Source organism: Eptesicus fuscus, chromosome 19 (assembly GCF_027574615.1).
Source record: "Eptesicus fuscus isolate TK198812 chromosome 19, DD_ASM_mEF_20220401, whole genome shotgun sequence".
In the NCBI taxonomy this organism is placed as follows: domain Eukaryota; kingdom Metazoa; phylum Chordata; class Mammalia; order Chiroptera; family Vespertilionidae; genus Eptesicus; species Eptesicus fuscus.
In genome coordinates, this window is record NC_072491.1 from 32491333 (window position 1) to 32513164 (window position 21832).

Consider the following 21832-nt stretch of genomic DNA (forward strand, 5'->3'; position numbering starts at 1 on the left):
AGAGGAGAGAAAGAAGATGTTTCTGAGAAAGAACTCAAAGAAATAATGATTGTGATAAGTTTTATGTATACAATTTAATACCTGGAGCAACTTGAAATATTCAGTGAGATACACTAAAAAACAATAGATAAATCAATATAGAATTCTAAAAAATGTTCAGTTATTCCTCAGAAAGGCAGGGAGGAAAACCAAAAAATAGCAAATAAAAATAAAATGGCAGATATAAGCCCTAATAATTACATGACATGTAAATGATCGAACTATAACAATCAAAAGACAGAGATTGGCAAAGTGGATTAAAAAAACATGGTGTCTGCAAGAAACTCACTTCAAATATAAACAATATAGGCAAGTTGAAAATAAAATGATTGGGAAAAGACATATCACACAAAAATCAAAGGAAAGCAGGAGTGGCTCTAGTAGTATAATATAAAGTAGACTTAAGAGCAAAGAAAATTGCCAGAGACAGTAAGACATATAATAAAAGAAGAATTCATCAGGATTCTTATATTTATTCTTATATCTAGCAGTCTTATATTTGTATACACCAAACAAAAGAGCTGAAAGATATGTGAAGCAAGAACCAATAGAACCAGCCGAAACCGGTTTGGCTCAGTGGATAGAGCGTCGGCCTGCGGACTCAAGGGTCCCAGGTTCGATTCCGGTCAAGGGCATGTACCTTGGTTGCGGGCACATCCCCAGTAGGGGGTGTGCAAGAGGCAGCTGATCAATGTTTCTCTCATTGATGTTTCTAACTATCCCTCTCTCTTCCTCTCTGTAAAAAATCAATAAAATATATTTTTTAAAAAAAAAAAGAACCAATAGAACCAATGGAATTAATCTAGACTGTGGAATTAAACTAGAAATCAAAGACAGTTCTAATGATTATGATTTTGTCTATTTCTCCTTTCAGCTTTCTTGGTTCCAGTTATTAATAACAGATAATTGGAAAAGTTTCCAGAGACTTAGAAACTAGACAGTACACTTCTAAATAATATAGGTGTGAAAGGGAAGTCTCAAATGAAATTTTAAAAACATTGAACTTTATGAAAATGAAAATACAATGTATCAGAATTTGTGGGAAACACAAAATTCAGAGAGGGAAATTTATAGCATTAAATGCATACATTAGAAAGAAGAAAAGTCTCCAATGAATAATCTTAGCTCTTAAGTCAAGAACCCAAAGCAAATACAAGGCAGGAAATAATAAAGATAAGAGCAGAAATCGGCAAAATTGAAAACAGGAAAGCAATAGAGAAAGTAAACAAGAAAAAAAGCTAGGTTTTATTTGTTTTGTTCTTAATATATTTTTGTTGATTTTAAAGAGGAAGGGAGAGAGAGAGAGAGAGAGAGAGAGAGGAACATCAGTGGTGAGAGAGAATCATTGATTGGCTTCCTCTTGCAAAGCCCCTTACTCTGGGGATCGAGCCCTGAACCCTGGGCATGTGCCCTTGATCAGAATTGAACCCGGGACCCTTCAGTCTGCAGGCCGACACTCTGTTCACTGAGCCAAACCAGCTAGGGCAGAAGCTAGATTTTAAAGGCCAGTAAAATTGACAGATTTTTGACAAAACTGACAAAGAGGCAAAGAAAGAAGGCACATATTACCACTATCATGAAGAAAACAAGATACAGCTACCGACCCTGCAGACATCAAAGGAATAATACATCAATATGATAAATTAGATGAAATAGACCAAAAAACCCACGAACTATCACAACTCGCCTAGTGGGAAACAAATTATTTGGAGTAGTCCTATAACTATTAAGGAAATTGAATTAGTAATTTTAAAATTTCCCCAAAAGAAATCTCTAGGCCCCGATTGTTTCACTGGAGTTTACCAAACATTTAAAGAAAAATTGAACAGCAATTCTACACTAACTTTTCCAGAAAGTAGAAGAGATAGAACATTTACTAATTCATTTTATGAAGCTAATATTACCCAGATACCAAAACCAAAGAAAGTACAAAAAACAGAAAGTACAGACTGATAGCTTTTATTAATATATAAACAAAAATTCTCAGCAAAATATAAGCAAATAGAATTTCAACAATATATGAAATAATATACTGGTACATAAAATATATACATCATGGCCAAATGAAATTTGTGCCAGACATGCAAGGCTCGTTTAGTATTCAAAAGCCAGTCTGTATAATCCACCATTTTAATAGGAAAACCACATTATAAGCAGTCAATGCTGAAAAAGCATTTGACAAAATTAAACACTCACATATGTTTTAAAATTTTCAAAAAGGGGGTGGGGGGATTGAAAAGGACTTTCTCAGCTTCTTAAAGAGCATCTACAGCTGACATTATACTTAATGGCGAAAGGCTGAATGCTTTAGCCTAAAGATCAGGAACAAGACTAGAATGTGTGCTCTCACCATTCATTTAATATATTGGTGGAAGGTTTAATCTCCAACATCTACAGGCAGCTTATGCAACTTAATAAAAGGAAGATAAATGATCCAATAAAAAAATGGGCAACGGACCTAAATAGAATCTTTTCAAAAGAAGACAGAAGCAAGGCCAAGAGACACATGAAAACATGCTCAAAGTCACTAATTATCCGAGAGATGCAAATCAAAACAACAATGCGGTACCATCTCACACCTGTCAGAATGGCCATCATCAACAAATCAACAAACAAGTGTTGGCGAGGATGCGGAGAAAAAGGAACCCTCGTGCACTGCTGGTGGGAATGCAGACTGGTGCAGCCACTGTGGGAGAACAGTATGGAGTTTCCTCAAAAAACTGAAAATGGAACTCCCATTTGACCCAGTAATCCCACTCCTGGGAATATATCCGAAGAAACTAGAAACACCAATCAGAAAGGATATATGCACCCCTATGTTCATAGCAGCACAGTTTACAATAGCTAAGATTTGGAAACAGCCTAGGTGCCCATCAGCAGATGAGTGGATTTAAAAACTGTGGTACATCTACACAATGGAATACTATGCTGCCATAAAAAAGAAGGAATTCTCATTTTTTGCAGCAACCTGGATGTAATTGGAGAACATTATGCTAAGTGAAACAAGCCAGACAATGAAAGAAAAATACCACATGAGCTCACTCATTTATGGATAATAAAGAACATTATAAACTGATGAACAAAAATATAGATACAGAGACAGTAAAGCATCAAACAGACTGTCAAATTACAGGGGGAAGGTTAGGGAGAGGTGGGGGAGATAGGAGATCAACCGAAGGACTTGTATGCATGCATATAAGCATAACCAATGGACACAAAACTCGGGGGGTGAGGGCATGTATGGATGTGGGGTGGGGGGGATAATGGTAAGATATGTACACATATAATACCTAAATAAATTAAAAAGTGGGGAAAAAAATAGTAATATATTGGTGGAAGTCCTAGCCAGTGCAATAAAGCAACTAAATAAAGGCACACAACTCAGAAAGGAAGAGATAAAACTGTATCTGTTTGTGTATGATATGATTGACTCTATAGGAAAACCCAAGGAATTCAAACACACACACACACACACACACACACTGTGAAAAGTGGGTTCAGCAAAGTTACAGACTACAAGACAAATACAGTCAAACCTTGGTTCTCAACCAAGTTGTTCATAAAAAAAAAATGTCTTAGGTTTTCGACCTGAAAACCTTTTCATGCTGATATCTCAGCATGACAAAAAGCTTCTCTCTCTGGGCCTCACCAGCAGCCAAGCCCCTCTCTCCCAGAGGTCAGCAATTCAGCCCGCTCGCCAGCAGCCTGGGGTGGTTGCTGATCAGCCCCACCTCTCTGATTAGGCCCGGAGATGTTGACTGGCATAGTGACCGACCAATCAGAATCAAATCTGGGTGAATTGCGAGGAGCCAATGGCTGCCTAGGAAGCAGAGCTTGTGACACTGACTGGCATAGAAACTGACCTATCAGAACCAAATCTGGGTGAAGTGCGAGGAGCCAATGGCTGCCTAGTAGGCAGAGCTTTTGATGCTGACTAGCATAGAAATTGACCAATCAGAACCTACTCTGGGTGAACTGCGAAGGCAGAACCTAAGGTGAGGGCTGAGGAGGGGTTTTAAGGGCAACAGCTGTTTGGTGTAAGGTGTAAGAAAGCGAATCAATTTTTTAATCACCCATTTGGCAGTATAGTGCATATGGCTGGCTATCAGTCCAGATATATGGATTATGTGTTTTTGTCTGCCAAGAGCATCTCCTCCTGCTGAAAAAGGCTCCCCTCCCCATTTAAGCAATCCTAGCCTATCTGATAAAAGAGTAATTTGCAAATTGACCATCATTCCAACACAAATTGGCTGCCCCCATGTGGTCAAAGATGGCTGCCCCCATGTGGACACAAGATGGCTGCCACAGATGGCCAGCAGGGGAGGGTAGATGGGAGGGACCAGGCCTGCAAGGGAGGGCAGTTGGGTGTGATCAAGCCTGCAGGGGAGGTCAGTTGGGAGAGACCAGGCCTGCAGAGGAGGGAAGTTGGGGGAGACCGGGTCTGCAGGGAAGGGCAGTTGGGGGGGACCCAGGTCTGCAGGGTAGAGCAGTTGGTGGGGGGAGCAGGCCTGCAGGGAAGGGCAATTGGGGGTGACCAGGCCTGCAGGGGAGGGCAGTTAGGCATCAATCAGGCTGGCAGAGGAGTGGTTAGGGGGTGATCAGGCTGGCAGGCAGAAGTGGTTAGGGGCAAACAGGAAGGCAGGCAGGTGAGCAGTTTGGAGCCAGCAGTCCTGGATTGTGAAAGGGATCCCAAATTGGAGAGGGTGCAGCCTGGGCTGAGAGACACACACCCCCATGCACGAAATTCATGCACCAGGCCTCTAGTCCTATATAATCTATCTATACTAATAAATGGGTAATATGCTAATTAGACCGGGTTGACCAGCCATCTTCCAGACATCCGACTTCCTTCCGGACAAAGCCATTGGTGGTGGGGGCCTAGGCAAAGGCAGTTAGGGGTGATCAGGCCAGCAGGGGAGGGCAGTTGGGGGCAAGATCAGGCCGGCACAGGAAGGCAGTTGGGGGCGAGATCAGGTCGGCAGGGGAGAGCAGTTAGGGGTGATCAAGCAGGCAGGGGGACAAGGTAGGGGCAATCAGGCTGGCAGGGGGGCAAGGTAGGGGCAATCAGGCAGGCAGGCAGGCAGGTAGAGTGGTTAGGGGCAATCAGGCAGGCAGGCAGGCGAGTGGTTAGGAGCCAGTCGTCCCGGATTGTAAGTGGGATCCCAGATTGGAGAGGTTGCATGCTGGGCTGAAGATTTCCTCCCCCCTCCCTCTGTGCACGAATTTTGTGCACTGGGCCCCTAGTATACTCATATATGTGATAGAAGTACACCCTAGAGTTCATCTCCTAAATGTCAATGAAATTAAAAAGGCAATTTTGACCAAATATTCTTGTCTAGATGGTATCCCATAATAATAGGAGATCAGAACGGACTTTTTACATTTTCAATTTCCATTACTTCTGATTTTTCAAACAATATTTGGATGCTATACAGATTTGACTGCATAACATATGGGGGGGGAACCCTTTATTTAGTTGCCTACCACTTACTCAACTAATATTTATGCTGAATGTGCAGAACATTTATAGTGTCATCACTTTTTATATTAGGAAAATGAGGTTTCGGCACTTTACCTCTGGTTGAAAAAAATTATTTTGAACTCCATTTTACTAAAGATTTTGCTGATTAGCAAATAAGAATCGACTGTGTGACCAGCAATACTGAGGAATCAAGATATCATGTCTGCTGGTAACTGCCCTGGCTTCCCATCAGATTCACAGCTCCTCACCCCCTGGCAGTTCATTCCAGAACCACAACTTTGTTTAGTGTCCTGCTCTGCAGGGTCCCAGGGAGATCTGACCCTATGGTCTCTCCTGTGACAGACTGAGGAGGTGGTATGAAGATGACAGCTCCTTCTCCTCTCCCTGGAATCCAGTGATGTGAATTGCACACGCTGTTATCAGCTTTTAGAAGAGGAAAATTTCTTTCAGAAGTGTTTTCAAATGATTGAAGCATGTCAAGCAGCTGAAATAATAATGCTGTTGTATATTTGTACAGCACATTGTCAAAGTTCTTTTACGTCCGTTATCTCCATTTTTTCTGGAGGACTCAACCCCAGGAGTTTCGGTTCCCTATCCATTCCCCTTTATATTGTGTTACACAGTGGAGAATAGCAGGACTGAGGCTATTCTCTCCTTTGAGGAGTGTTCATTAAAATGATCACTTCTACATCGTCAAACTAGTTCAGGAGGAGCTGGATATACCCTCCTCCTTTTTAAAAAGAGGACAAAACAGGATTTACACAGCATATTAGTTTTTGAAACCCACTGTTGAGAAACTTGTTGACTTTTATGTATCCCAGAGATTTCCAAGTGTGATTTAGCCATTCCCCTCTCCCCACCCCCCCCAAAAAAAATGAAATTAGGGGTGGGGACACACAACATCTAAGGGATTAGTGTCTCTTTTATTTTGCTTATTCTCTTCATGGTAACATACAGATTGCAGTGGAGGATGTGGACACGATTTTGAAGCTCAAACTATATTGCAAAAACATTTTTTCCCAAATAAGTTGTATTTGGAGCAGTCCTTCTCAAACATTAATATGCACTTAAGTCACCTAGGAATCCTGTTAAAATGCAGATTATGATCAGTAGGTCTGGGGCCTGAAAGTCTGCTTTTGGATCCAGTTCTCAAGTGATGTTGATACTGCTGATCATGGATTCACTCTGAGGAGTACGGAAACTGAGGAATCTGGCAGAGTCCTTTCCCATCTCCTCAGAGACATTCCTTCAAAATGTCTCATCATCTTCATCCTCTCTTTCTCTACCTATTCTTGGCTCTCAGCGTATAGTTAAATAATCACATTCAACTATCTTAAAAATAAAAATCTGTCATTTTCGGTTCTGGATATGTTCTCTTCTAGCTTGTAGTAAGACCCATATATATCCATTTCCTCATTCTTCTTCACATCTCAGTGACTTCCTCTACCATGCATGTCCAAGGTCACACTGGAACTCCTAATTGCCTCACCTAACAAATGCTTTTCAGTTCTTTAATCCCTTGGGGGTTTTTTTGACTTCTCTTCTATAAACTTCTTTTTCCTTAGCTCCAATACCATTTTCTCCTCTTTGTGCCATTCTAGCCTTCCCAGACCCTTTTCCAGCTTTTCTTTCGTGTTAAAATGTCACCTTGATCCATGATTTCAGATACCCTTCTTGGGGTGTGTGTTCAGCTCCACATTGACCACTGCTGCCTGGACATCTCTGCAGGAGTGGTCTTAGACCTTCCCAGTTTACCATACGTAGACTGAACTGATAACCCTTCTCTCCTGCAGGTCTTCAGTATCCTACGTTCTAGAGCAGTTCCTTTCTCCAACCGCTTTACAGTCATTTATTCAGTCACCATGTATCATTTTCCACTTGTGTCTTGTTTTTTCTACCTGTCCAATATCTCTCCAAATTGCCCTCTTCCTTCATTGCCTCCTATTTGGACTCCCTGTCTTCATTTTTTTCAATCCTCTACACCAAGCATGTCAAACTCGCGGCCCGCGGGGCACATGCCTCATTTATTTGGCCTGTGTTAGCCTTTGAGTTTGACGTGCTTGCTCTACGCTGTTGCCTGTTAGATCTTTCTAAAAATGAAAATTGAATGTCACACCCCAATTTTATTAAATCATGTTGGTGGTTCCCCACAGCTTCAGAATCAAACTCCTTTGCTTATAATACAAGTCTCTTTTTCTGCCAACTCCCCACAGTGTGTTCTCCATATTAAACTAAGAGCCAGCAGCTGGGTAGTGCTCTTGACCCTCCACAGAAAGTGTTCTCTGTACTTGAAATGCCCTTCTTTCCTGCTTGACCCTTCAAAGATATAGTCAAGTTTGAGTCTCCTATGGGAATGATACATAGCATCACTTCCCTGTTCCCTACACCACCACACACAAGCACACAGTCAGGATTTATATGCTCTTTTCTCTGCATTCATTCATTTATCATCCTGAGCATGAATTTATCTTAGTCCTCTATGACAGCATATGTGTGTGGTGTGTGTCTGTGTGGAAAATTGAGGCAAAAGTCTGGTAATTAAAAATATCTTAAAACTGTTGAAAAGTCAGCGCTAGAAATTTTTGGCTTAGCTGTTAAAGTACTCAAGATAGAGCTAAGATGAAAATCCAGCCAGCTAACCCTGAGACAGATTGCAGAAACCTGCCAGGCCATCTAAACTGACATCAGATAGGTGGATTCCTATGTCAGGGGGAAACACATGACCTGATAAGACTTCAGTAACTAAGAAGACCAATTTCATGGTCTCTTCCTAAGACTTGTGTCCTGTTCCTGTACTTGAAAATCCACAGACTTAATTTGATTAAGAAGACATCCTACTTGCCTTAGGCTGTATTGTCAGAGAAATCTGGAAATCTGACGTGACTCTGTATCAGGCTTGAGGAGAGTTTAGTTTAATAAATATTTACTACTCTCTTGCACAAATTGGAAGATTTTGCTAACTAGCATCAGCTTCTCTATCCTTATTCAGCCATCACTCTAGAGAACTTTAAGGATGATCCAAAGCACACTAAAGAAAGTTACATTCATCTTCTGTACTTTTAAACCAGGATAGCTAAACTTTACTGAAGAAAATCATGCTGATGTATGCAGATCACACACTTAAACATTCGCACATTGATCTGTAGTATATATTAATAGGCTCACAGTTTATATATAAATCACCAACTACCAAGATTTTCCCACCTGTCTATGACATAAGCATTAGAATTCCATGTATAAAATAACTCTTCATTCCATCCTTGAAACCTGATTTTCTTCCTTTTTTATTTATCTCAATTCATGGCATACCCTTCCATCTTAATCACTTAAGCTAAAAGTGGAGTCCTCCTTAAACACCTTACCATTCTTGCCCTACTTAAGAAGTCCTGCTAATTTCTCCAAAGTAGATACTAAGTGACTCCTTACTAGTCTCCCTCTTGCCAATTTTACCTCCTTATAATTCATCCTTTAAACCAGGGGTGGGGAACCTTTTTCTATCCAGGGCTATTTGGATATTTATAACATCGTTCGCGGGCCATACAAAATTATCAACCTAAAAATTAGCCTCCTAGGCCCTAGCCAGTTTGGCTCGGTGGATAGAGCCTCGGCCTGTGGACTAAAGGTTCCCGGTTTCAATTCTGGTCAAGGGCACATGCCCATGTTGGGGGCTTGATCTCCAATAGGAGACGTGTAGGAGGCAGCCCATCAGTGATTCTCTCTCATCATTGATGTTTCTATCTCCCTCTCCCTCTTCCTTCCTCTCAAATCGATTAAAATGGTGTGTTTTTTTTAATTACCCTGCTATATTTGTTCAAACATTTCATTAATTCCTAATGCCTTGGCAGGGCCAGCCCAAATGCTTTAGAGCCTTATACAGCCCACGGGTTGGACATTCCCCACCCCTGCTAAACTGTCCTCTCATATTGTATCCCACCTGTTTCCTTCCTTTTCAGCGTTCCTTAATGTCTAGTGGGCCACTTCTAGACATGTCTGTCTGACCTCAGCTTCGAATTGAGCTTAAAATCCTCCCCTCTGTCCAGAATGCTCTTTCCTCCCTTCAGTTTTCCTAATAAATGAATAGGAGCTTGCTTATTGCTTAGGCCTTCACTTACAGGGTTTTTTCTCTTCACAGTGTTTACCATCAGCTGTTCATGCCACATTTTCCCTATTGTGGAAGTTTCCACGCTACGTTTCAGTTTTGAATTACATCTATCCTGTACTATATATACCCTTGAGGTTAAAGATACTCATAATTTACGAGTACGCTCCATGCTTGGTACTAATCAAGTACTCAGTAAATGCTTGTTTAATGGAAGAAATAAATTACTAAGGAATTAAACATATCTGTGTGTTGTCTCTGACAGAAAATAGGAACAGGAAATTCTTAAATACTATAATCTCCCAACCCCTTCTAACCTAATTATTCCAGTTCCTTCCCGCCTTTATTTTCCTGGTAAAATTGGTCAAGATTTGTTTAGGCCACCTCCTGTCATCGTTAATAAATATTTACTGGTGCTGTTAGTTTTAGTAAAGGGAAAGAAGGACACAAAGGATGAAAATAATCAGAAATATTAAGTACTTCTCAAAATAATCCTAGAAATCCAAAATAATTTTTAACTAGAAGCTTTTTAAAGGATGTGAGACGTGTGCTTTTTAAACCAAATATAGCAGTGGTCCTCTTTCTTTTAATGGAACACAAGAAACTCAGTATGAAAGAAATAAAAGTAGACTGTGTTTGCTTTGGAATTGGGGGTGGGATGCTGTGGGAAATGGGGGGAGATGAGAAAATGGTCTCCCTTCACTGGGCACTGCCTACTTCCTACCTCATCCCCAAGAGTGGCCCTTGCAGGATTTCCATGAAATACAATTTGAAAGCTAATATATTGGATGATGTATGTATGAGTCCTCTCCCACTGAAGCTAAATCAAATAAAATCAGAACATTTTAAAGTCGCAGAATTTGAAGGAGTTTTGTATTTAAATTGTGCAATCTTAAATTCTAGTCTAATGTTCTTTTCCCAAAACTTTCCTCTCTTTAAGTCTGATCTCAATATATTTTATTCTTTAGGGCTCACATTACGTGTTGCTAATTTACTTTTTCAGTGTTTAGCTTTATTTAATCAAGAACTACTATCAATTCACTGAAGAGCGTTGATCACTGTTTCTCTCCTTTAGTCTGCAGTGTTTCAGGGCACATTCACATCTAGCACCTGTGTCCTCTTCTCCTCTCATTCCCCACGTGTCACCACACTCAGATATTTGGATGAGAAAAGCTAGCGTGCATCAAGTGCTACATGGCAAGCACTGTTTTCATTGTGTTATATTCATGAGTGTGTTATATTCATCCTCCCAACAATTAATATGAAGTAGGCACCATTATTATCCTGTTTACAGAAAGGTTAAGCAGTGAGTCCAAAGCAACACATGAGGTTTGAACCTACACAGTCTGGTTCTAGAGCCCCACCCTTAACCTTTCTGCTAATCTTATAGTAGGTATAAATACCTTCATCCCACAAACAGATTTTTTTAAATATATTTTTATTGATTTCAGAAAGAAAGAGAGAGGAAGACAGAGATAGAAACATCAATGATGAGAGAGAATCATTGATTGGCTGCCTCCTGCACACCCCCTCCTGAGGACCCAGCCCACAACTTGGGCATGTGCCCTTGACTGGAATTGAATTCCGGAACCTTCAGTCTGCAGGCCACGCTCTATCCACTGAGCCAAATCAGCTAGGGCACAACCAGATTTTCTTGAAAGAAAATTAATTTCCTTATTTTTATACATTCCTTGACTTTTTTTCCAGAAGTAGTCGACACCTATGTAAATCATTTAGAATAGTGACTGGCCTATAGTAAGTACTTAGTTACTGGTTATTATTAGCTTCGGCAAATGGACACCTGTAATATCCATAGCATTGTTAGCAATTGAGAAGAAAAGTAAACAGCATTTTAGTTATCTAAAGAGTCGCTTATTTTACAGGGTACTTTGTCTCTAGCATTTGTTCAAGATGTTTAAATAAAACTAAGGTACTTCGATTTATTTTGAATTCTTACCTAACAGGCACTGTAATTTTTATCTTTCCACCAGGTGGCAGCATGTTACATAAGGAAATAATTTGTGTTACTCTGTTGTAGAGAATTTATTTTCAGTGTTTTGCCTTTAAAACTGTTAAACCATAATAACAATACAGTTTGGCCTCTATTCTCTCTCATCAGCTGTGAAGGCCCTCTTCGCACATTGTGCACGGCCTGTAGCCAAACCTGCCTCAGTCCTGCCCTGCACATGTTCTCCCTATGCCACTCAGCACAGAATGTTTATTTTTCCTGCATCTTCAACAGAGTTCAGCCCTGTGCTTAGATTCTCCCAACTAAATTGTTTATTTCAGCAACAATAAGAACTACATCCTCTTCCTGTATCTTCCATAGTGCCTAGCGAAGTGTTGACCTGTGGTAACAATATAATAGATGCCCTTGGGTAAATGACAAATGATAAAGGTAGGATGTTAGTGTTTGCTGAATATGTATTTGAATCATAATGCATTTATAGTTTTGCCTTACATTTACTTTGATTTGTGCTATAAAAGTCCCTGAAAATTTACTTAACACCAGTAGTTTTATTGTTAGCTTTACCCAGTGGCCAGGTAAGTTTCTATTGAACGAGTACAAAAAACGTTTTACAAAGTATCGTACTTTTAAAAGATATTAGTGCCCTAGCTGGTTTGGCTCAGTGGATAGAGCATCAGCCTGCGGACTGGAGGGTCTCAGGTTCAATTCTGGTCAGGGGCATGTACCTTGGTTGCGGGCACATCCCCAGTAGGGGGTGTGCAGGAGGCAGCTGATCGATGTTTCTCTCTCATCGATGTTTCTAACTCTCTATCCCTTTCCCTTCCTCTCTGTAAAAAATCAATAAAATACATTTAAAATAAATAAATAAAAAATAAAAAGATATTAGCTTGCAAGAACATGTAATAAATAACTTCAAAATACAATGGGTATTTAATTTTAAGGCGTGCCTTTAACATTTATGTAAAACACTGTGTAATATGAAAACACGAGAATGCTCGTGATCCGCCCGTGATGTGTTAAGTTTAGATATTATCAGGACCATTCAGATAACTACTGCCAAGGGTTGAAAGATTAGTGTATGAGGTGGAAGGCAATTAATGGCTAATGAAGGTAAAGGACTGAACATGGCAATTAATCAAAGTAGGGCAAAGGGGGAGAGCTAATGGTAAAATGAAGAGAGCCGGGCTCCTGATACTGAAGTGGAGCACTGCGTGGGAGAGCAGGAGGCTCGCCACATTAAGTTGGCTGCAAGGACATCTGTTTATACTTCATAGTCATGGATCTGCCTAGATATTGTTTGTTTCACAGGGTTGATAATGCAATCCTTTGACATGAGTTTCTCAGCAAATATTTTTCCTATTTCATAACCTATTAATATTTGGATTGACTATATATGAAATGTATATATGAACATAATATTCTTACAGTTCTAACTTATGTGTCACAAAACCTGTCATGATCTTTAAGATGTCACGTTTCACAAACATTGTGTTAACTAATGTTAAAATTTTTCTGTAGGTATGCCATCAGCTTGCTCATTTTTCTGATATTAAGGAAATAAGTGTTCCACATAGATTTTTTAATCTTACCCTTGTATACATCAAACTTGTAAGAATAATGATAAAACTTCTCAAAAACGTATTTTCTATTTCTTATGTTAAACGGGAAATACTGAACCTCCCTCTCCGGGATGACTTGGACCATCGTCATTAACACTTATACTCTGCCGTCAGGAACTGTCTGCACAAGTCTGTTGTTGCCACAGCTGCTGTCGAGTGCAAGTCCCCCCAGTACCCCTCCCCCTAATGCTACACATGCTCATCCCCACTTAACAGGTGCACAGACACACCCCTCATGCCCGTTCTCTTTATTTCTCCTCCCCCCTGCCTCAAAATTTGCTTCTTATAGCCTGGGAAATAGAAAAGGTAAAACTGGTTAAAATTCTAAAATTGGAAGACATTTTAAGTTAAGGCAATCTTGATAAAAGCATGAGCTTTTAAAGTAAAGTCTTTGTAGTATCTATTTAACTTGTTGCTAATTTCCTCATTTTTTTCCCGTGTTCTAGAGATATTTCAGAATGTTACATTTCTATCTTGAAAAATATATATGGGGCTTGATTTTTAGTGACCAAAGTGAAATGAGAAATTGAAGAAAATGTTGGCCAGTTATTGCAATAATTATGTATCGCTTGTCTTTCCAACTTCTTGAGATGCTTTGCCGTTTTAGTGGACAGATATTGCCTGTGACACCCAAGACTCTTATCTTAAAAGTTTCATTTGAGCTCTAATAAGCCTTAATGTTCATTCTATTTAGGAACTGGATAATTTCTGTTTATAGCTGGTACACATTTTTAAAGCAGGTACACTAATGTGTACATTTGTCACATTGGGTTTTAAACTCTGAGGACTCATTAAAATTGATCAGTAATTAATCACTTAATAATATTAAATATTTTTCACTATGATGTAGTTAAACAATCCACTTATCTAGTATCTGGTCTATAATAAGTACTATTTAGGCAATAGAATTAGTAGTGATTAGGAAATTTTATGTAGCGTAGCTTTCTTAAAGCAGGTTTTATTTTTTTTATTAAGGCAGTTTTTAAAGTGATTTATCAACTCCTTAGCAAATAGTCAATTTATTAAATTGCACATTTAATATTGACTTTTATAACGTAAGTGTTTATATGAAGTTGTAACTCACTTATAGAACCTTGTAGCTCTGTGTAACATTCTAGTAAAATGTACACATATGGGTGCCCCTGTAAGGAATTCCAGCCCTGTGAATTTATGAATCTGTTGACTTCAGTATTTAGTCAGCCTAGTTTCTGAGGCCATCACCATAATTGCCATGTTATTGGAAATAAAGTTAAAATTTTCCTGATTTATCAGGATAACTTCAATTTTGAGGAATGTAAATCAATTCATAGCTGGCTGAAAGCCCGTTTCTCCTTCCCTTTAACTCAAGCACACACATGAAAGGTGCACTCACTTCCCAAGTGCCTTATGAATCTGCAGTGATTAATTCTTCTCATTATTTTGCTGCAAATTCTCATGACCCTCTCTGATGATTCGATCAGCCACTTAGAGTTTATGCATATTCATATCTCTCTGCTCCTGCCGCAGTCATTCATGTCTCCTTCCCTGACTGGTGTGTTCTTGGTGCAGTAATTGAGCTGCAGTAGATTGATTACTCTGGGGAGCTGTAAGGCCTTTAAAGGTGAAAACATATCAGTCCTGTTAATTAGGAAACAAAAGCTCTGGTGGCAAGTTCAGCAGTCAGATATTTCCAATGTAGAAAAGACGAAAGGTGTGATTTGTTCCTCTCCATGAACGCTGTTTACTTTTCAAATTTTGAATTAAGTCTGTCTCAGTGGTAGTAAAGAAAAGATATCTTTATGAATTTTTATAGAATGCTAAAGAGGACCTGTCTTCTTAATACTATTTTTTGTGATCTCTCAAATCTGATAATTTAAAATCACCTTACATAGCATTGGCAATGCTTGCATAAAATGTTTTAATATTTTGCATAACTATAGAATGTTTGTGGATTAATGTTGGTATTTAGTAGTATGCTGTATGAAAAAAGGGTGAAACTTTATTCAACATGGCATGAGCTGCCTTTTCATCTCTTGGATTTTTCTGTCCCTAACTGAATATTAAGTAACTAGAGGCCCGGTGCACAAAATTCGTGCAGGGGTGGGGGGAGGGGTGTCCCTCAACCCAGCCTGCACCTTCTCCAGTCTGGGATCCCTCTCACAATCCAGGACTTCTGGCTCCCAACCGCTCGCCTGCCTGCCTGCCTGATTGCCCCTAACCACTTCTGCCTGCCAGCCTAATCACCACCTAACTGTCCTCCCTGCCAGCCTGGTCACCCCTAACTGTCCTCCCCTGCCAGCCTGGTTGCCCCCAACTGCCCTCCCCTGCAGGCCTTGTCCCCACCCAACTGCCCTCCCCTGCAGGCCTGGTTTCTCCCAACTGCCCTCCCCTGCTGGCCATCTTTGAACACATGGGAGCGGCCATCTTATGTGTTGGAGTGATGATCAATTTGCATATTACCTCTTTATTATATAGGATACATTGTCCTGGCCAAGAGGACTTTGTGTGGAACAGTAACCTCCAGAAGTAAGCTAGTTTCAACATGGATGTTAATGCAGCTTATATAGTTGACATATTTTTCTCCTGTGTGCTGTTAAAGGGTACAATGCAATGGATTTTAGCATATTCACAAAGTTATGCAACCATCACCACTAATTTTTGGAACAGTTTCATCACCCTAACCTGAACCCCATATTCATTAGCAGTTGTTCTCCATTCCCCCCTTCTCTTAACCCCTAACAACCAATAATCTACTTTCTCTCTCTACAGATTGACCTCTTTGAACATTTCATATATATGGAATCAAATTAAATGTGGTCCTTTATGTCTGGCTTCTTTTACTTGGCATAATGTTTTTAAGTTTCATCCATATTTAGCATGGAGCAGTACTTCATTTTTTTTATGGCTAAACAAAATTCCATTATATGGCTATACCACATTTTGGGCTTCATTCATCACTCAAACATTTGTGGTGGTTTTACCTTTTCGCTATTGCTGCTAATAATACTAATGAAGGTTCATATACATTTTTGCTCTGTTCTTTTTTTTAAACTATGTTTTTATTGATTTCAGAGAGGAAGGGAGAGGGAGAGAGAGATAGAAACATCAATGATGAGAAAATCATTGATTGGCTGTCTCCTGCATGCCCCCTAACTGGGAATTGAGCCCACAACTCGGGCATGTGTCCTGACCAGGAATCGAACGGTGACCTCCTGGTTCATAGGTCAACACTCAACCACTGAGCCATGCTGGCTGGGCTCTTGCTCTGTTCTTGATCTTAGGGAGAAAGCTTTCAGCCTTCTCCACTGGATACAATGTTAGTTATCAGTTTTTCTTAGATGCTGTTTATCAGGTTAAGTAATTTTTCTCCTAGTCCTACTTTGTTGAGTGCTTTTACCATGATAGATTGTTGGATTTTGTCAAATGCTTTTTCTGCATCTATTGACATTATGTGATTTTTGTCCTTTATTCTATTACTATAACGTATGACTAATTGGTTGATTTTCGTATGTTGAACTTTATGATATTCTATATAGGTTTTATATAATAACCTTTTTCTATGTGGTTTTAAATAATTTGTACCAATTTTTCTACCTTATATTTCAGGCATTTATTAATACAGCAAAAGAAATTTATGAAAAAATCCAAGAAGGAGTCTTTGACATTAATAATGAGGTACATACATATAAAAATTATTGGCTAATATTTATTTGTATGTGGTTTGTTTTTTTTAGTATAGTTTACATTTACTGTTTGTATTAGTTTCAGGTGTACAGCATAGTGGATAGATAATCATATACTTTAATTAATTTAAAACTGAATTTTAATTACTACTTGGATTCATGACTTTATATTCTTTAATTCCTAAAATGGATATGTGTTGTCCTTTAATACATTAGTTTATAATCATATAACTGAAAATTGTTGGATATTGTAAAATAGTTAAATGTTTGTGTTCTAGTAGAGCATCTCTCTATATCTGTGCAAATGAATTAAAGCCAGTGACCCTATCCATTTGTTGTAAGCAATGCAAAATAATATAAATCCTCCAAAGAGAGAAGAAAATCCACTTTCATCCACATGTCCATATGGTGTCATCTGCTTTGGGGAATAATTTTCTAGTTGTGTAAATGCATGTACTATGTCACTAATGCAAGATGATGCTCTCCCTGTTGTCTGATATGAAAGTGGGAAATACCTAATTTGAAAATTATTTTTAGTATAGCATAGCATATTTTCAGGAAATTAAATTAATATATGTAATTGGCCATTGGCACTGATTTGCTTTTCTTGGGGGTTTTGTGTTTGTTTTTTATAAAATTATTTTGAGCCCATTTTGATCAACATGATTAGGATAAAATGTAAAGCTATGAAGCATATAATTCAGAGTGTTTACTAAAGGTCTTCATTTTGACCTAAATCCCCACTTTATGGTTATAGCATATTATTTACTGTTACATAAACATATTTGCCATTCTCTAGTAAGCCTTTTTGCTTCCAAAAGCGAAACTCTTATTCCTCACCCAGTTACAGTTAGAAAAGCACTGTATCAGAAAACCATTGCATATGTGTCTCTTGGCCTATACATAAATGAGGCTCTTTATTATTTGCCTCAGTATTCTTTGCTGAAACCAAACAGTTTGCCTAAGTTTTCTAAAAAGTACTTGATTTTCTCATTTGTTTTAATTTGGAGTATTATGGTTCCTAAATTCTATCTTCTAGGTTTATATGGCAATAGATCTTGTGTTAATTTAAAGGCGACACCATTCAGAGACTAATGCCATATAAATTGAACAGTAATTGAGCCTCTCTGTAAAAGTGCATGTTCATTGTTTCTGTCTGGTTTCATATAGTAGCTGACTGCTGCACTGTGCCTGGTGCAGCTTTGATTGTAACGTGCTGTCAGGAGCCAACAGGCCATGCGATTTATTTGGCCAAATGCCAAATCTGACTCCTTGATTCCTCAAGAAGTTGCTACCAGCCCAGAGGGGGCAAAACCAATGAGCCATAGGGCATGCTTTTTATTAAAGAGGAGTCAAAAGAGCGAAAAGAAACCACATCAGCTGCTGTCAATACTGAGCTAGTGCCAGAAACCCCAAGGCTACTACTGTTGCAGAACAACTGCCAAGCACTATAAATCTGAGATTTACTGTGACGTAAAGTTTCCTTAAGAGCTTAATTTCTGAAGCTACTGTATTACTTTTCTCAAAGTGTTGTATTTTTAGGTAAAATCCACTTGAGGGAGTGAGGGTTAAGACATAAGTGTGAGTTTGATGAATGAAAGAACTGCTCTGTGTGTGGGTTCTTGGCAAGCTGCCATGTCTTTGGGGATCATAGAAATTATTGATGACACAGAACACTCTTATGCCCCTAGCCTGTGCAGCTGATTCAACATGGAGAGAAATGCTGTCTAGAGAGAAGATTTGACATTGTATTAGAGCAGCATAGGCTTTACATAGTTTTAGCTTTTAAAGATGACTTGCAATAATTGTTTTCAGAAATATTTCCACAATATTGTTCCTAAAAGGAAGAAACAGCCCCTGAGAGATTGTTTTAATTGTTGTAAAAATCTCCTTGATATTTTTCTGAGTTGTTTGGTAAAATTGTATCATTAAGAATGCAGTGGATTTTTATTGGATACAGTTACATGTATTATTCTTTGTCTTTTATTTCAGGCAAATGGCATTAAAATTGGCCCTCAGCATGCTGCTACCAATGCCACGCTTGCAGGCAATCAGGGAGGACAGCAGGCTGGGGGAGGCTGCTGTTGAGTCTGTTTTTACCGTCGCGCTGCCCAAATGGGGCTACTCACTGCTCCTTTCACCCTCTCCTACTCAGCTGCGACATGAAACTATTTGAAATGGCTTTATGTCACAGAAGACTTTACTCTTTCAAATTCTTGTATAACTTTGAATAAATGGTTAATGTTCACTTAAAAAGACAGATTTTGGAGATTGTATTCATAACTATTTGCATTTGATTTCTAGGTCAATTGATGTGATTATTTTTGTTAAATGTTGTCTTGTGCCCTTACCTACGAACTGAATTGTATTAAACACTACAGAGTCATCTTGAGTATTTTAAATCAGTTTGTGTAGTTAGGTTTCCCAACACCTGTGGTTACCTAATGTTTAATATTAATAGAACTGTCCTCAAAAAGTTTGTCAACTTTCAAGGCTACAAGGAAAAACAGAAGGATTCTTTTAATTCTATATTTATCAGTTACTTTCTGTATATATAGTTTAATAACCTGCTTGGGTGTAATTTGCCAAGCTTGAATTCATTAATGCATTTGCATAAATTCTAAACTGTTTAGAGCTTAAAGCATTGTTAGGAATTGCTTGGACACTGAATTTTAAACTTTTTGACATTGTTAGCAAGCATGTTCATCTTCTCTTGTCACTAGTCCACGAAAAATATGCTTAATGTACATTATAAAGGCTATGTATGTGTTAACCTGTTTTAATGCCAAAAGTTTGCTGTTTGTCCACAATTTCTTTAAGACCTCCTCAGAAAAGGATTTGTTTGCCTTAATGAATGCTGTTAGGTAAAAACACAGTATAATGAGTGAAATGGGCAGAAGCAAGAACTTCATACACCTAAGCGACTCCAAGAAGAATGAATGTCCACATTTAGGTGGCACATTATGAGGACTTCAATTTTTCCTTAAACACAATAACTTTTCTTTTATTCACATGATTTCTAAGTATATTTTCCATGCAGGACAGTTTTTCAACCTTGATGTACAGTGACTGTGTAAAATTTTTCTTTCAGTGGTAATCTATAATCTTTTAAATATGGTAATTCTTGTCTGTTTTGAAGGGGATATGACAATAAATCTACCAGATGGAAGATCCTGTTAAAAAGTAGAAAAGCTTTAGTAACTTACTCAGTGTGATGGTTTTATCCTTTTTTTTCCCCTTTTCTTCCCTAGTCTATAATGAAATTGTTATAGCAGTGCAAAATAAAATCCTATGTATAAAAGTGTTCTTTTTTTATTATGACCACATCAGTTTTTAAAAACCTATTTTTTTAGTTCATCCACAGCTTTTACATGTATCTAAGCATATTTTTTAAAGGGTCAGAATGTTTAATGCCCTTTTTAAAAAATTTGCTAAAATGTTATAAAACTCTTCACAATATTGAAATTCTTTTGGTTATTGATGATGTAAGCAATATTTTCTTCTCAACCAGCACAAAAGCACATTTAAACTACAAGAAATCTTTATAAAACAAGTTCTAAGTATGAAACTAACCTTCAGTTCGCTCATGATTTCACCTTTTTTCTATGTCTTCCCTGAATGTTCTGCAATGCCCTGTGAAAGCTATAGTATTACTCTTAGGGGATGTCACCTATCTTAGTTTTGTGTTAACCAGCTCCTGGAGGGCAGGGGAAGGGGAGAGGAAATGGAATATCTTGAGTATTTTTTTTTTATATTTTTATTGATTTTTACAGAGAGGAAGAGAGAGGGATAGAGAGTTAGAAACATCAATGAGAGAGAATCATCGATCAGCTGCCTCCTGCACACCCCCTACTGGGGATGTGCCCGCAACCAAGGTACATGCCCTTGACCGGAATCGAACCTGGGACCTTTCAGTCCGCAGGTCGACGCTCCATCCACTGAGCCAAACCGGTTTTGGCTATCTTGAGTATTTTTATTACAAACTATTTTTCCCTGAAAGTGGTCATACCCAGAATCATTGATTGTACCATTCATTTTCTCTAGTGATGAGTAGAAAAAGTTAAGGCAATTAGAAATTGTTCCACTCCACACCAAGAAGAGGATGATTCTTTGGATTTTTAAATTGCTATGAGGTTTTCCAGAAGTTTAATGTGTTTCTTTTCCATGCTGTCTAGCCTAATTTTTTTATAAATCAAGTATAAGGAGAGCAACTAATGGTTAAGTAAACAGAAACAGCACATGTGCTTTAATACCCTAAGAAAAGATAGAGCCCTCAAATACAGCTCCTACCACAGCAACCTTAACCTGCCTCGGGCGTGGACTGCAGGGGTGAGTAGTGAGTGGACTCCTCTAGTTCATTACCACTTTCTCTGTATCTCACCTACTTAGTCAGTTGACAAAGTAATGTTACTGTCTGCTTTCTTTGCTCGTTTTATCATCCCTATCATAAGTAATGTAATAGTGGCACCTGTAATTGAATCTTTAATACTGTAATTGAGACTTTAATCTTGGATTAGTTTTTATATCGGTCACTAAAAAGATAAATACAACTTTTAAAGTCTCAACATGTAACCTTCCAATATTGCAATCTTCATAAAAGTAGTTTTACTGTTTCTCTTCTGAATTTAAGACAACTGAATGGAGAGCAGACTTTTGGAAGAGTAGCATATAATTCTACAATACAAGGTGGAGCAAATGTAGGTTTATAGTTGTGAGTATGGGAAAGACAGATTATTCCTGTATTATTATTTATTGTTATTTTCTATACAACTGTAAACCTACTTTTGCCACACTTTGTGTATGGGAACTAAAGTGAATCTCCATACATTTTGTGTGTGTGTGGTTTTTTTAAAATTTTTTTTTAATTTTTTTATTTTTTATTTTATTGATTTTTTTACAGAGAGGAAGGAAGAGGGATAGAGAGTTAGAAACATCATCGATGAGAGAGAAACATCGATCAGC

General features: G+C 38.5%; 1 protein-coding gene across 1 annotated transcript in view; it reads left to right on the forward strand.

Moving 5' to 3' along the window:
* The window catches only part of RAB2A (RAB2A, member RAS oncogene family), a 76111-nt gene extending 55940 nt beyond the window's left edge, over positions 1–20171 (forward strand). Inside the window, exons 7-8 of the mRNA XM_008143309.3 lie at positions 16794–16862; positions 18863–20171. Coding sequence (XP_008141531.1) covers positions 16794–16862; positions 18863–18958 — 165 coding nt within the window. The 3' untranslated portion in view covers positions 18959–20171. The remainder of the gene's footprint in view (positions 1–16793; positions 16863–18862) is intronic.
* The last annotated feature ends 1661 nt before the right edge of the window (positions 20172–21832 follow it).